A 16,527-nucleotide genomic window follows, 5' to 3' on the forward strand; every position below is an offset into this window, starting at 1 on the left:
ATTGGAAAGACATTGTCGACCCTGTGATATTGTTGTTACAATATTAACACTCTGCACATTGTGAGGCCAACCCTGCAAATAACATTTTACTCAGATGCATTCCCAGGCAGAGTAAGATCAATACTAATATATTATTGCTCAAGGAATATTTTAGAGCATGTTTGATTAGCTACAGTTTTATGGAGGTTTAAGCTGTGTTGTCTGTGACAGTGAATTTAATCAGGCATTGCGTTGCACTTCTTTTGATACAGATGAAGATAGGCTCTTCCATGCAAAACATTGATATTGATGTTAAATATACTAGCATAGAGTGTTTTTACAAGCTTTGTAATATCAGTTATAGCAGTTATCAATATCAGTTCAAATAGTAGAAAATAGCTTCAAAGCTCATGTCCATAAATACATCTTAATGCAATGTTCTCCTCAGTAATATCCACAGCAACTTCTTGAAATGGAAGCTTTCAGTAATCTTTTCACACACCCTGAGGAGTTACTAGTGGGCTATCCTCTCTGCTCACCTTCTCCCCGGCTCCTCTTCTCAGCCCCTCCACCCCTCCTCCATCCCTCTATCTCCTCCACCTCTCCTCCATCCCTTCCACCCTTCCTCATCCCTCCATCCCTCTATCCCCTCCACCTCACAGCCAGACCATGACTAACTGGATCTGCTCCCTATCACAGGGCCACAGGACATCTTTCCTCTTCTCCCTTCTCCTCCTTTTCCTCCTTCTCTCCATCCTTTCATCCGATTTGTCCTGTAGCCTGTAGACTGCTCTGTCTAGGCTCTCCCCCCTGGGATGGAGGCCGAGAGCTGAGCCTGAGTCCCAAAGGGAACCCTATTCCCTACATTACCAGTGCTCTGGTCCAAGTAGTGCTATGTAGGGAATAGGGGACCATTTGGGACACTGCCTGGGGGCTGTCTGTGCCAGGGACTCCGCTAAGACATCCAAGGCCTGGCGCTTGCGAGGACCAGACACCCCGGTGGCTGTCTCTCGCAGACTCTAAAGGCCCACCACCTAATGGGTTTAGACTAATCAGCTAATTTGTCAACAAGTTTCTGATTTCGACAAGCATATCAACAAGCTTGTCTGTCTGGCCTGACACTCGGCTGTATAGAGTCAAATCCGAGTCAAAGCCGTGTGGTTGAATTCAGACTATGAAAAGGGAACTCTCTGTCTGTCTCTCTATCTGCACATTCGACTGTATAGTCACAGCCAAACCAAGTGAATGTTGACTATGAAAAGGAGCTTTGCCTCGCTCTGTCTGTCTCTCTGTCTTCTCTTCCGCTACTCTCAGTATAATGGTGGTTCGGTTAGAATCACTCCTGCCAGCTCAGGTTGAATGACTGAGGGAGTACAATCCTACATTATCCTACATTATTCTCTTGATCTAAACAGCAAGGGATGATTCCCAGGTCATTAGGAACCACTGTGACCTACTGAAGAGTTTTGCTATTTGACTGGATAATAAGACTAGAAGCACACGGGTGTTGCTGACTCGCTGAGTGCTTAAATTCTTATAGAACGGTAACAATTGGTTCTATAAGAAGGGTTCCTTGAGAATGCCAGGTAATTCCCTTTGTGTTGTGTTGTGCAGGACATTTATCCCCGGGGGGGGGGGGGGGGGGGGGGTCATCCATTATTTCACTGATCGTTGGAACTTCAATGTATTCACATGCAGTCACATTTGCCTCCATTCGTTGTGGTGATAAATATAGTCTAAGACGGGCTATTACTGTATGTAGTGAGACACCCCCTAGCGATGTAAGTGCTGTTCTTTGTGTGTGACTCTAACTGTACTGTGTTTCCTTGTCCCATGTTCCCAAAGACGACAATATCTACAATGAAAAGTGTTAGCAGGTGCAATAATGTATTCATTTAAATTCAATGTCATTGCATTTACACTTTATGCTTTATTTATTTAATTTGCTTTATGATACATTTGTAAATCACCACCAGGTACAGAATATTGTCCAATAGGAATTGTCCCTCTGTCTCCCCTCTGTTTCAATGACAAGCTGTTTCTTAGAGGGAGATCAAGAAGGAGGTGATCAATGAGTTTGTTCCCGTCTCTTGTTGTTCACACAGGCTTCCTAAGCACAGGGGACCAGGCAGCCAAGGGGAACTATGGACTGCTGGACCAGATCCAAGCCCTGAGGTGGATCAAAGAGAACATTCAGGCCTTCAAAGGAGATCCAAAGAGAGTGACAATCTTCGGCTCTGGTGCAGGGGCATCGTGTGTTAGCTTGCTCACGCTCTCTCACTACTCAGAAGGTATGTATGGTCCCCAAAAATATTCCCTTACCTCCTTGGAAATCATTGAGATGATATACTATTTTTTTTATATAAGTCAGTGACTTATGAATCAGAAAATGAATGATTCTCGGCGTCCACTGTGAGATTTATACGCTGGACTGAATGCTTATTAATTCACGTCATATGGTCATATGAACTTCAGTAATCATTTTAGATTATGGTAATTAAATAAATACCCGTGCCAACATGTTTTATTATATGTATTGCTTTATTTGATAGATATCTACAGAGGGATTTTGTTTCAAACAGGAATATCTCTCTCGCTGGGAGGGTATTTGTGTGTCCCAAATGGCACCCTATTCCCTACATGGCGCCTGATCAAACATACTGCATTACATAGGGGAAACAGTTCCATTTGGGACGCAAACCTATGCGTTATTTTAGCAGTCAGGATGCACCATCCTGACTGTTCAGAGAACGCGGCGTCACATTTGATGGCCACATAGCAGAGATAACAACTAGAGTGTGTTCACATGTTCACTCAAGTGTACAATATTGCCTACCTCAGTCACTAGATATTTGTGCGACCAGCCAGAGAAAAGTGTTCGGTGGATATCAAGAATATTAGAAGGGCTCACCGCCGTAACATTACAGTACGTTTACATCTCGCTGTTTAAAAAAAAGATCATTAGAAAATAGTATCCTAGAAATGTGTATCATTAAGTGTCATTGTTGTTCTCCTCAGCCCAGTGCACAGCACATTGCAGAGAGGCAAACAAAGTCAGCGTCCCAAATGGTATCATATTCCCTATAGTGGTCAAAAGTAGTGCACTATATAGGGAATATGATGACATTTGGGACGCAAACGGAGATAGACAATTGAATAGCTAGCTGTACTTTCTCGCTCTCTTTCTCTGCAGCTGAATCTCACCAGGAGCTATTTGAGTAAATGACTGTGAAAACAGCATTACCTACTCAGTCTCCATAGGGCAAAGCCCCAGATGGATCTTAACTCGGCACATCTCGCAACTTCAGGCTTTATTTCCGTCAATATAAATCAATATCAGTTACGGCAGGAAATGGACATGTCTTGCACTCGTCAATGGACTTTAATTTCTCTCCATGTCCGCTGCTGCTAAAAAAACATAAATCCTCTGCTTAGGAAAACCTGGAGGGGCTCTCGCTGTCTTATTTGATCACCACAGAGTTATAGCTGAGTCGGTTCAAACATAGGTTAATGATACTCTTTGCTTACTTTAGACACACACACACCATTCTTCCACAATGGTTATCATTTCCACTTACCCATGCTACATAACCTCTTTCTTAGGAACTAACATTATTATTAATATTATTAATAACTAACATTATTATTATTATTATTATTATTTATTTGTACTTTTTTTAGAATTGTACCCCATTTTCTCCCCAATTTCATGGTATCCATTTGCTTAGTAGCTACTATCTTGTCTCATCGCTACAACGCCTGGGCGCGAACCCAGATTCTGGTGGCACAGCTGGCCTTAACCACTGCGCCACCCGGGAGGCTACAGGAACTAACATTATTAATCAGATATTGTAAAACAGGGTAGAGTTTAATTAGTTATAGTTCTGGCTACATTGAAGACTCTCAAATATAAAATATATTTTGATTTGTTTAATACTTTTTTGGTTACTACATGATTCCATATGTGTTATTTCATAGTTGTGATTATCTTCATTGTTATTCTACAATGTAGAAAATAGTCAAAATAAAAACCCTTGCATGAGTAGGTTTTTGGGACTGTATCAAAAGTGGACTAAAGAAACAATTGATTCCTTTAAGGAGAGACCACTACTGGGCTAAAAGGGACAAGAGAGGTTTTGAGTTGATTATTTCTTTAACATCCGCCAGCCTGGTTCCATCACTCACACTAGGCCAAACATTTGGTGTTGTGATGGAATTGGATTTGCTAGGGCTGTTGTTAGTCAGGCAGCTATGTCCCTGCATCACTCCCTTTAGCCAGACCCAGGTGGTATGGGAGCCGTAGCCCCTCATCGCTGCTCCCTTTGGCGGACATGATATGTTTCTGTTTCACGGCTCCACCGGCACGCCTCAGCAAGCAGAATGAGGTAAACACAGGAGGCAGATGCAACATATTTAAATTAACTTCTGGTGAGTCAGGCTTTAACTGATATTCTTTAACCAGAGGAAAGGGGGGGAGGGGGGGGGCTAAATAAACCTCTGTTGCTAACTAGGCCTTGAGGGAGACTTCGTCTTCTGCGGCTCGGAAACATACTTTTCAAGTCGTCCTTGTTGAGTCACCATCAAAAGGATATAAATAGAACTGAGAAAGTAGAACTGGGGGAAAAATGTAACATACAAGAAGTGTTCGTAGTGCGTTGTGGCCTATTTGCAGAGTGGCAGTGGTAGACAGACCGTGAAACTACATGCAGCTCCAACAGAATTCAGGATGAATAATTGGCCCGAGGCCTCATTTCAGAATAAACCAATGTGTCTTTTATTTTCAGTCTGATTCATTTATTATGACCAGCGTTGACAAGATGTGGTGTCCCTGTCCATGTCCTTAATCATCCTTTTGCTGCATATTTTGTCAGTACCGGAGGATATGCAGTAAACATGTATCTATGTCTGACCATAACTTCCGTGCCGACAGAGATGACCGCCTCGCTTCGTGTTCCTAGGAAACTATGCAGTATTTTGTTTTTTTTTACGTGTTATTTCTCACATTGGTACCCCAGGTAATCTTAGGTTTCATTACATAGTCGGGAGGAACTACTGAATATAAGAGCAACGTCAACTCACCATCATTACGACCAGCCGGCGAACCTAAACAACGTCGCCGTAAAAGGGGCAAATGAAGCGGTCTTCTGGTCAGGCTCTGGAGACGGGCACATCGCGCACTCACTCCCTAGCATACTACTCGCCAACGTCCAGTCTCTTGACAACAAGGTTGATGAAATCAGAGCAAGGGTAGCATTCCAGAGAGACATCAAAGACTGTAACGTTCTTTGCTTCACGGAAACATGGCTCACTCGAGAGACGCTATCGGGGTCGGTGCAGCCAGCTAGTTTCTTCACGCATCGCGCCGACAGAAACAAGCATATTTCTGTTAAGAAGAGGGGCGGGGTGGTATGCCTTATGATTAACGAGACGTGGTGTGATCATAACAACATACAGGAACTCAAGTCCTTCTGTTCACCTGACTTAGAATTCCTCACAATCAAATGTCGACCGCATTATCTACCAAGGGAATTCTCTTTGATTATAATCACAGCCGTATATATTCCCTCCCAAGCAGACACATCGATGGCCCTGAACGAACTATATTTGTCTCCATGTGAACTGGAAACCACATATCCTGAGGCTGCATTCATTGTAGCTGGGGAGATTAGCAAGGCTAATCTGAAATGAAGACTCCCTAAAATCTATCAGCATATCGATTGTGCAACCAGGACTGGTAAAACCCTAGATCATTGTTATTCTAACTTCCGCAACGTATATAAGGCCCTCCCCCGCCCTCCTTTCGGAAAAGCTGACCACGGCTCCATTTTGTTGCTTCCAGCCTACAGACAGAAACTAAAACAAGAAGCTCCGCCACTTAGGTCTGTTCAATGCTGGTCCGACCAATCTGATTCAACGCTTCAAGACTGCTTCAATCACGTGGATTGGGATATGTTCCGCATTGCGTCCAACAACAACATTGATGAATACGCTGATTTGGTGAGCGAGTTCATTAGAAAGTGCATCAGCGATGTCATACCCACAGCAACTATTAAAATATTCCCAAACCAGGAACCGTGGATTGATGGCAGCATTCGCGCGAAACTGAAAGCGCAAACCACTGCTTTTAACCAGGGCAAGGTGACCGGAAACATGACCGAATACAAACAGTGTAGCTATTCCCTCCGCAAGGCAATCAAACAAGCTAAGCGTCAGTATAGAGACAAAGTAGAGTTGCAATTCAACGGCTCAGACACAAGAGGTATGTGGCAGGGTCTACAGTCAATCACGGATTACTTAAAGAAAACCAGCCCCATCGCGGATCAGTATGTCTTGCTCCCAGACAGACTAAATAACTTCTTTGCTCGCTTTGAGGACAATACAGTGCCACTGACACAGCCCACTACCAAAACCTGCGGACTCTTCTTCACTGCAGCTGACGTGAGTAAAACATTTAAACGTGTTAACTCTCGCAGAGAGCATACGCAGACCAGCTGGCTGGTGCGTTTACGGACATTTTCAATCAATCCTTATCCCAGTCTGCTGTTCCCACATGCTTCAAGAGGGGCACCATTGTTCCTGTTCCCAAGAAATCTAAGGTAACTGAGCTAAATGACTACCGCCCCGTAGCACTCACTTCCGTCATCATGAAGTGCTTTGAGAGACTAGTCACCTCCACCCTACCTGACACCCTAAACCCACTCCAATTTGCTTACCGCTCCAATAGGTCCACAGACGATGCAGTCGCAACCACACTGCACACTGCCCTAACCCATCTGGACAATAGGAATACCTATGTGAGAATGCTGTTCATTGACTACAGCTCAGCATTTAACAGGGGACCCTGGGTCTCGACCCCGCCCTGTGCAACTGGGTACTGGACTTCCTGACGGGCCGCCCCCAGGTGGTGAGGGTAGGTAACAACATCTCCACCCCGCTGATCCTCAACACTGGGGCCCCACAAGGGTGCGTTCTGAGCCCTCTCCTGTACTCCCTGTTCACCCACGACTGCGTGGCCATGCACGCCTCCAACTCAATCATCAAGTTTGCAGACGACACTACAGTGGTAGGCTTGATTACCAATAACGACGAGACGGCCTACAGGGAGGAGGTGAGGGCCTTCGGAGTGTGGTGTCAGGAAAATAACCTCACACTCAACGTCAACAAAACAAAGGAGATGATTGTGGACTTCAGGAAACAGCAGAGGGAGCACCCCCCTATCCACATCGATGGGACAGTATTGGAGAGGGTAGTAAGTTTTAAGTTCCTCGGCGTACCCATCACGGACAGACTGAATTGGTCCACCCACACAGACAGCATTGTGAAGAATGCGCAGCAGCAGCAACAATGCCACTTAATATAATGTTTACATATCCTACATTACTCATCTCATATGTATATGTATACTATACTGTACTCTATATCATCTACTGCATCTTGCCATCCTTATGTACATTTAACATTTACATTTAAGTCATTTAGCAGACGCTCTTATCCAGTAATACATGTATCACTAGCCACTTCAAACTATGCCACTTTTATGTTTACATACCCTACATTACTCATCTCATACAGTGGGGCAAAAAAGTATTTAGTCAGCCACCAATTGTGCAAGTTCTCCCACTTAAAAAGATGAGAGGCCTGTAATTTTCATCATAGGTACACTTCAACTATGACAGACAAAAGGAGAAAAAAAATCCAGAAAATCACATTGTAGGATTTTTTATGAATTTATTTGCAAATTATGGTGGAAAATAAGTATTTGGTCACCTACAAACAAGCAAGATTTCTGGCTCTCACAGACCTGTAACTTCTTCTTTAAGAGGCTCCTCTATCCTCCACTCGTTACCTGTATTAATGGCACAAATTTGAACTTGTTATCAGTATAAAAGACACCTGTCCACAACCTCAAACAGTCACACTCCAAACTTCACTATGGCCAAGACCAAAGAGCTGTCAAAAGGACACCAGAAACTAAATTGTAGACCTGCACCAGGCTGGGAAGACTGAATCTGCAATAGGTAAGCAGCTTGGTTTGAAGAAATCAACTGTGGGAGCAATTTTTAGGAAATGGAAGACATACAAGACCACTAATACTCTCCCTCGATCTGGGGCTCCACGCAATATCTCTTAAGCCAGTACATGTCCAAACCCGTCTGAAGTTTGCTAGAGAGCATTTGGATGATCCAGAAGAAGATTGGGAGAATGTCATATGGTCAGATGAAACCAAAATATGACTTTTTGGTAAAAACTCAACTCGTCGTGTTTGAAGGACAAAGAATGCGGAGTTGCATCCAAAGAACACCATACCTACTGTGAAGCATGGGGGTGGAAACATCATGCTTTGGGGCTGTTTTTCTGCAAAGGGACCAGGACGACTGATCCGTGTAAAGGAAAGAATGAATGGGGCCATGTATCGTGAGATTTTGAGTGAAAACCTCCTTCCATCAGCAAGGGCATTGAAGATGAAACGTGGCTGGATCTTTCAGCATGACAATGATCCCAAACACACCGCCCGGGCAACGAAGGAGTGGCTTCGTAAGAAGCATTTCAAGGTCCTGGAGTGGCCTAGCCAGTCTCCAGATCTCAATTGCATAGAAAATCTTTGGAGGGAGTTGAAAGTCCGTGTTGCCCAGCAACAGCCCCAAAACATCACTGCTCTAGAGGAGATCTACATGGAGGAATGGGCCAAAATACCAGCAACAGTGTGTGAAAGCCTTATGAAGACTTACAGAAAACGTTTGACCTCTGTCATTGCCAACAAAGGGTATATAACAAAGATAAACTTTTGTTATTGATCAAATACTTATTTTCCACCATAATTTGCAAATAAATTCTTTAAAAATCCTACAATGTGATTTTCTGGATTTTATTCCCCCTCATTTCGTCTGTCATAGTTGAAGTGTACCTATGATGAAAATTACAGGCCTCTCTCATCTTTTTAAGTGGGAGAACTTGCACAATTGGTGGATGACTAAATACTTTTCTGCCGCACTGTATACACATACCTACCATAAACAAAACAGAAAATACAAATTATTTATATACTGAGTAAATACCAATGTGGCTGTTCCAGGTCTGTGTATTTTCTTTGAGTAGTTTTATTGCAAAAAAATGTTTTACATTTGTGAAAAACACCAAACACCATGTGTGAGATTTGTTTTGTCTAACATCAGTTTTCTCTCTTTCAGATCTCTTCCAGAAAGCAATCATCCAGAGTGGTACAGCTCTGTCCAGCTGGGCAGTTAACTACCAGCCTGCCAAGTACACACGGATGCTGGCTGAGAAGGTGGGCTGCAACATGCTGGACACCATCGACCTGGTGGAGTGCCTCCAGAGCAAGAACTACAAGGAGCTGATCGAACAGAACATCTTACCCGCAAAGTACCACATCGCCTTCGGCCCCGTCATCGACGGCGATGTCATCCCGGACGACCCCCAGATCCTCATGGAGCAGGGCGAGTTCCTCAACTACGACATCATGCTGGGGGTCAACCAAGGTGAAGGGTTCAAGTTTGTGGAGGGCAGCGTGGACAGCGAGGACGGCGTCTCGGCCAACGACTTTGACTTTGCCGTGTCGGACTTTGTGGATCACCTCTACGGCTACCCGGAGGGCAAGGACACACTAAGGGAGACCATTAAGTTCATGTACACTGACTGGGCCGACAAGGAGAACCCCGAGACAAGGAGGAAGACGTTAGTCGCACTCTTCACCGACCACCAGTGGGTGGCGCCGGCCGTAGCCACAGCGGACCTCCATGCCCAGTATGGTTCGCCAACGTATTTTTACGCCTTCTACCACCACTGCCAGAGTGACATGAAGCCTAGCTGGGCTGACTCGGCACATGGGGACGAGGTGCCCTATGTGTTCGGGATCCCGATGATCGGACCCACGGACCTGTTCAACTGCAACTTTTCCAAGAACGACGTCATGCTCAGCGCGGTTGTTATGACTTACTGGACTAACTTCGCCAAGACAGGGTAGGTTGTCCAATTCTGTTTTTACTACTGTCTGTCAGATTGTTTATTTGAAGTGGATAAATGTCCGTCGTGGATCGAGAAGACACGTAGAAAGTTATGGGAGCATAGCTTCAACTAAACTGAACAAATCAGTGCTCCTACAAGTCTTATAGAGGCTTTGGTTTTCATTAAGGCTTTGCCGTTTGCAGATATCATTTGATATTTGGATCACGTCTTTGTTTCCTGAACCCTGGGATTAGCCAGGTAGCAGGATGTTTGCGACCCAGTCACACTGAAAATTTAATTTTAAGGTGAATAAATAAATTCTTGAACAGCTTCATAGGCTGTACCATTCCCTCCCCCAGCTCTCCGGCTTGGCTAGCGTCCAACTGATCCCAGTTCAGCAGGGGATAGATTGGCAACGTTATTGACACGGGGAGGCTCTTTTACTCCGAGTGCTTTTTGCTTTCCCATAGTGCTGCTTCAAACAAAGCAGGAACCCAAAGCAAATTCATGTCATTCGAGAGTGTCCGTTTTTCAGAAGAGTCTCTCCAAATGCAGGCAAACACTCCCGTTGCGATCCTCAATTTCCTCGCTCGATTGAGGGTTTTCCAGAAAAACGGCTCCCAACAACAGACAGGGGATTCGGAGAGAGGCATATCATTAACTACTCATCTCAGTGCTTTGAAATGGGGTGATGTACAAAATAGAATAGAGTACAATACACAGGGAAGCCTTCTTCCCATTCGTAGTGGATAGAGGACTGAACAATGAGTGAGGCTTGTGTGTATGTGTATCCGTGCGTGTTTCTTAGTATACACTGCACATGCAGGCTATAGTCAACTAAAAATGAAGACAGCTGGGAACACATGGCAGACTGGAAAAGCAGATGTTTTATTTCACCTGCAAAGAGAGGCTTTGTGTCAAACAGAGGGAGATAGGATTGGATACATTTGTGAGCTTCTGAGCTTGCCATACATGTAAGTAGTATGTGCAAGCCATCAGCCTCTGGCGAAAAAGCAGAGGCTGGGTAGACCGACATGCAGGTTTATTTATATCTATGACTTTGCTATTTCCATAAACCTGCAACGACGAAGTCTCTTAGGAGGTGTAGACTAGCCCTCCATCTGAATGTACTTCTGTTATCACACAAAACAGACTGACAGCATGGTGAAAGCATATGTTTTATGGACCTTCTGAGATACATGTGAATAGCTTGCTAAGTATTTATCAGTCCGATGGGCATGGGTTGCCTGGAGCGTTGTCTTTATTCCAAGTCTTTGGTGTCTGCATATTGTTACAGCAGACGCTTCCATACGCTACTATTAGGGCTTAAGTGATATTGTACTGGGATTCACATGCTAGCTGGAACATATGCACATACACTATGTATGTAGCTATTGCTAGGCAGTCACTGAATCCATTTCAGGAAGATTAGCTTAATTTACCAAGAGGTGACATTTTGACAGTGTAAAACATGTCAATGGGAAGATGTTACTAACAAAGACTGTAGTGTAATATTCAGCAAGGCACTAGGGTTTGACACAAAGTACTGCGAGCAATATACCCATTTTGGAAACGTCTTTGCAATTGTGGAATAGTGCATGTGGCCCATGACGTTCAGAGTGATGCAAACAAATATACAAGTTATCTCGAATAGAATGACATAGCAAAATGTCACAAGATTAGCTTTGTATTGAATAATAGCATATTGAATCAGATCTAATTGAATCCTACTCTCCAGGGATGCACAGACATAATTTCCTATTTTTTCTCTCTCTGTCCATCCTTCCATTTACAAATGAATGACATACTTAGATCCTGCTGTGATCGGTAAGGACGGGATTAAACAGTGATCCATCAGCCGGAGATACTGTCATGCTGGATTAGCCAGTTAAATGTATCCTGATCCCCTGAGACCACTGTTATCTAGTAGGCCACCTGATGGGACGGCTGGAGCTGTGATAAAAGCAGCCTTCTCCCAGTCTCCCATTCTCTCTGTACTCGAAGAGCTCGTTTCGTAAGCAGAGCAAGACCTCTGGGTACATACCTATTTTGATGTCTATCAAATGTATTTTAGCATTGGCTCTAGTCTGCCTGGAGTGCCAGGTGGGGGGGTTGCTGTTTTCCTCCTAACCAATCAGTTTTATTGGATCAGGCAAGGAAAATCAAACCCAGCTAAAGTATTTTAGATGATCTCAAATAGTATTTGAACCCAGGTCTGCATCCGAGGTCATCTTGAATGGTCTGATGGGTCCCGAGTGTCCCCTGGTGCCTGAGTGCAGTGTATGACTCAAGATAAGGCCTTTTTTTTCTGTTCAGCATTCAGCTGGACATTCCCCCTTCCCATTCCATTCCTTTTACGCTTCCACTCACTCAACAGTATCAGGCTCCAAGGTTGTCGTCTCGACTCTGCCTCCCTTTGAAAGTTAATGAAATCACAGTCACAATGTCACAGGAAAGTTGCTCGATTCCAACTCTGAGGCAGTCCACTATAATATCTACTTTAAAATGTCAATGGGAGAATAAAAAGGCTATGCTACAGTGAAATGTTAACATGATCTAGGATATTGGGACATTTCATACTATTGCAGATTTGTTCTATGAATAACAGAGGTGTTTGTTATGAACGTTAAACATGGGGGCACAGGATATGCTTTGCATTAATCAATTATATGAGTCTTGTAACTGTACAGTAGGATGACTCAGCTCTAAAGTGAACCTAATGGGTAGTTTTAGTGGCCATTTGTGACTTCATCTTCTTTTTACTTTAATGAAGATTCCCTTCAGTGGGCTTAAAGAAAAAATATATATATATTACAGAGGTAATAATGACCACATTGACTCACTTGGGAGGAATATAACATAACATGTCTTTCTAGTATATTTTAATATTCTGGGTCAATAATTTTCAATTTCACAAGCATTGACTTCACAAGCGTAGAGATAAAATAATGCTTAGGTGGCCATTATTCAGAATGCTGTCCTTTTTTTCTATATTTTTTAAAACATTTTGTAGAACACTGTCCTGGAAAGGACAATTGTATAATAATTTCACAATGACTCATGTTTTTTTATCTTCTCTATTTCAGAGATCCAAACCAGCCCGTTCCTCAGGACACCAAGTTCATCCATACAAAACCCAACCGCTTTGAAGAGGTTGCCTGGTCGAAGTACAACCCCAAGGACCAGCTCTACCTGCACATTGGCCTGAAACCCAGGGTCAGGGACCACTACCGGGCCACTAAGGTAGCCTTCTGGCTGGAACTAGTTCCACACCTCCACAACATAAATGAGTTGTTCCAATATGTATCCACAACGACCAAGATACCGCCGCAGGACACCACCCCGTTTCCTTACACCAAGCGTTTCCCGGGGAATCGGCCTTCTACCACCCGCCACCCTGGGGTTCCCTCCGCTAACACCAAGCAGACCACCGACCAGCGGAAAGGTGAGGACCTCACCGACGAATCAGCCGTGGTTATCGAGACTAAACGGGACTATTCCACGGAGCTGAGCGTCACCATCGCCGTGGGAGCCTCGCTGCTCTTCCTCAACATCCTGGCGTTCGCCGCGCTCTACTACAAGAAGGACAAGCGGCGCCACGAGTCAAACCGGCGCGGGCCAAGCCCACAGCGTATCTCCGCCGGGCCGGCCAACGCGGTGGCCAACGCCAATGACATCGCCCACCTGCAGAGCGAGGAGCTGATGTCCCTGCAGATGAAGCAGCAGCAGCAGATGGATCACGAGCACCACCACGAGTGTGAGTCGCTCCAGGCCCACGACACACTGCGCCTCACCTGCCCGCCCGACTACACCCTCACGCTGCGTAGGTCGCCAGACGACATCCCCCTCATGACGCCCAGCACCATAACCATGATCCCCAACTCGCTGGCCGCCATGCAGCCGCTTCACAACTTCAACACGTTTGGCGGCAGTCAGAACAGTACCAACCTGCCCCATGGACACTCCACCACCAGGGTATAGCTCTTTGTGGAGAAGTCAAACGTCCATGTTGCCTGGCCTATGTTGGACAAACACTAAGGAAAGAGAGCAGAGTGACTGACTGTGTTTCACACCGAACTCGTCTCAGTGGACGAGATGTTATTTTGCTACCATGCCTTCTTGAACAGTATATATCAAAGTCAAATATGAACTTCTAATGACGTGTTTGAAAAGTGACTGTTACCATAGTAACGCCGTTTTCGGAGTGAAGCTTCTCGAATGAATCGAAGAGAGTTTTACCAAAAGAGCAACACCTGAAGACAAGTGAAATAATCTGCTGTAGAATGCTTGAATAGACAATACGAAACATGAAGGGTTACAGTGATGATAAGGATTACTCCAAAACCTTCTTGTGCCATCAAGTACATCATAGGACAACAACACACAATTGTACATTGAATTACCACTCTACTGCATTGGTAAAGTGTGACAGACTAGTCATGGGCACTGAATTTAAAACTCCCCCCAGCCTGACATGTATTTATGAAAACTTTGTAAAAAAAAAAAAAACAGTATATAGTTGTGAGTAAAAATAAACAAAAAAAATAGACATTTAAAGAGCTTCTATTGTTGTTTGAGTTTAACTATGGCTTTTCCAAGCGTGTTCTTTCTGTTGAGGTGCATGTAAATAAACAGTATCAGTCATTATCCATTGTTTTTGTATTAAAATCTGTGTTTCATTGTTTTCACAGCCAGCAGATAAAAAAGTGCAAACACTATCCATTTTGGGAGCATACTGTGCATCGTCTACACAACCATGACATTGTCCTGTGTGTCCTTCGTATCCATTTCTGACACAACGCATGTCCGGGAACTGCTTTATAATCTACATTTTCAGACAGAATTCTGATTCTGTCTCAAAATGAGGTTCGATAGCGTGAGTCCATGTTTTGTCACCCGAATTCGACTTGTTCTGCTTTTAATCATTTTGTTTGTAGGCTATTTATGTCTAGCGGCAATCTCACCACTGTCTGAGCTTCAAATGTGACCAGCAATGTATTACTTAGGAAAAAAAGGCAGTGGATTTTGGTATGAATATTAGTTGAATATGTTTGTAACGAAGTATATGTTAGATATTTCAAATTGTCATATGCTAGCAATATGTAAAGTATTGTGCCAGGCTTTTGATATGTTGGGTTACTACAACACAAGTGAATGAATGTAAATAATAATAAATGATATTATTAATAATAATAAAAAGTCAACATTAACCCAAATTATTTCCGTTCCGCATCCTATTACAGAAAAAAACGAAAGCAAGTCCATATAAAAAGGTTTATAATAATGCTACATTTGTAAATTCAATGAAAGATATATCCTTACCATTGGTCCATCAACTGTCAAGATACCACAGGTTTTGACGTAGGATTTGAAATGATTTAGTTTGTCTGATATTGTTTGCAGTTTTGCCTTCAGTGATAGATGATATTTCTGGCTGGACACCTGTGTAAAGATTTTCTGCAGCATTTTTAATAAAATATCACAGTATTTTCTAAAGAAAAGCTTCATGGACATTTTTTAAACGTGTGTGTGCCAGTCTGTGTAGGAAATGTTGGATGATATGCAGGATTTGGAACACGTGCCTTTGAATAAGACTCCTTCATTTCTTATCCAACACAATTTAGACATGCATTTCCATATAAATGGATATACTGTATCGTGTTGCAATTCCGTCCTCTACTCCTATTCACTTTGTGCAGATGCACTCTTCATGAACCTCATGAAGTTAACAATTTAGAGTTTATCAACACTGGCAATTTAAATTTAACAACCAAAACTTTAAAAATGTTATATTGGAATTTGTAAATAGTTCAAGCCAAGAAAAAAAACACTGACTTACAGACTTGATAAATTGCCACTTTGCTCAGGAAGAGGAAAGAAAAAACAGACCCACTTATGAGCTGAATAGCCAAGTGTGTAGCTGCATTGGATTTGCAGGGTCTCTAGTGGTATTTGCATACAAGGGTTTGCTTCCTGTATGGTGTAAAATTGCTGTGCAATGCTGTCCCTCCTTCCTTCCTACGGGTCAATGAATGATCTCTCTTCAAACTAACTTGACAGAAGGAAAAATCTACATTTGTAATCTTTTTTTTTGCAGTTACTGGTGCGAAGTAGATCTCTCTATACAATCTCGTTGACATTTGTAGACCTACAGTGTATAAGGCCCTGATGAAAGAGATTGGGGGCAAAGAAAATTGTTATTGTGAGGCAACAAAAAAAAACTTTGCCAAAGTGCCAAGATAATTTAATATGTTGTCTTCATTATCTACAATATCTGTCTAGTCTGGTTATGTCTCAAACTGCATGTTAAAATATGTATCTTAAGACAACCAGTGAAAACACACGATCATGCATGGAGTGTGTCTGTAGAGTAGACCAGGGTGTCCGTCCCAAATTGGACCCTATTCCCTTTACAGTGCACTACTTTTGAAGAGCCCTATGGCCCTATAAAGTGAGTAGGGTATCATTTTGGACGCGCAAACAGCTCTTCTTCTTAATTGGTAGGTTGTTTATGCTAGGGGTAATGGGGTGGGGTTCACTGAGCATGAATACTCCAGACTCGACTGGAAGTTAATTAAGCCAGCT

General features: G+C 43.4%; 1 protein-coding gene across 1 annotated transcript in view; it reads left to right on the top strand.

Annotated features, from left to right (window-relative positions):
• LOC115129683 (neuroligin-4, X-linked-like) overlaps window positions 1–15,152 on the top strand; it is a 74,908-nt gene extending 59,756 nt beyond the window's left edge. The window contains exons 4-6 of the mRNA XM_029660303.2: window positions 2,085–2,270; window positions 9,168–9,957; window positions 13,029–15,152. Coding sequence (XP_029516163.1) covers window positions 2,085–2,270; window positions 9,168–9,957; window positions 13,029–13,923 — 1,871 coding nt within the window. The 3' untranslated portion in view covers window positions 13,924–15,152. The remainder of the gene's footprint in view (window positions 1–2,084; window positions 2,271–9,167; window positions 9,958–13,028) is intronic.
• Window positions 15,153–16,527: the final 1,375 nt, after the last annotated feature.

This window comes from Oncorhynchus nerka, linkage group LG5 (genome assembly GCF_034236695.1).
Source record: "Oncorhynchus nerka isolate Pitt River linkage group LG5, Oner_Uvic_2.0, whole genome shotgun sequence".
In the NCBI taxonomy this organism is placed as follows: Eukaryota; Metazoa; Chordata; class Actinopteri; order Salmoniformes; family Salmonidae; genus Oncorhynchus; species Oncorhynchus nerka.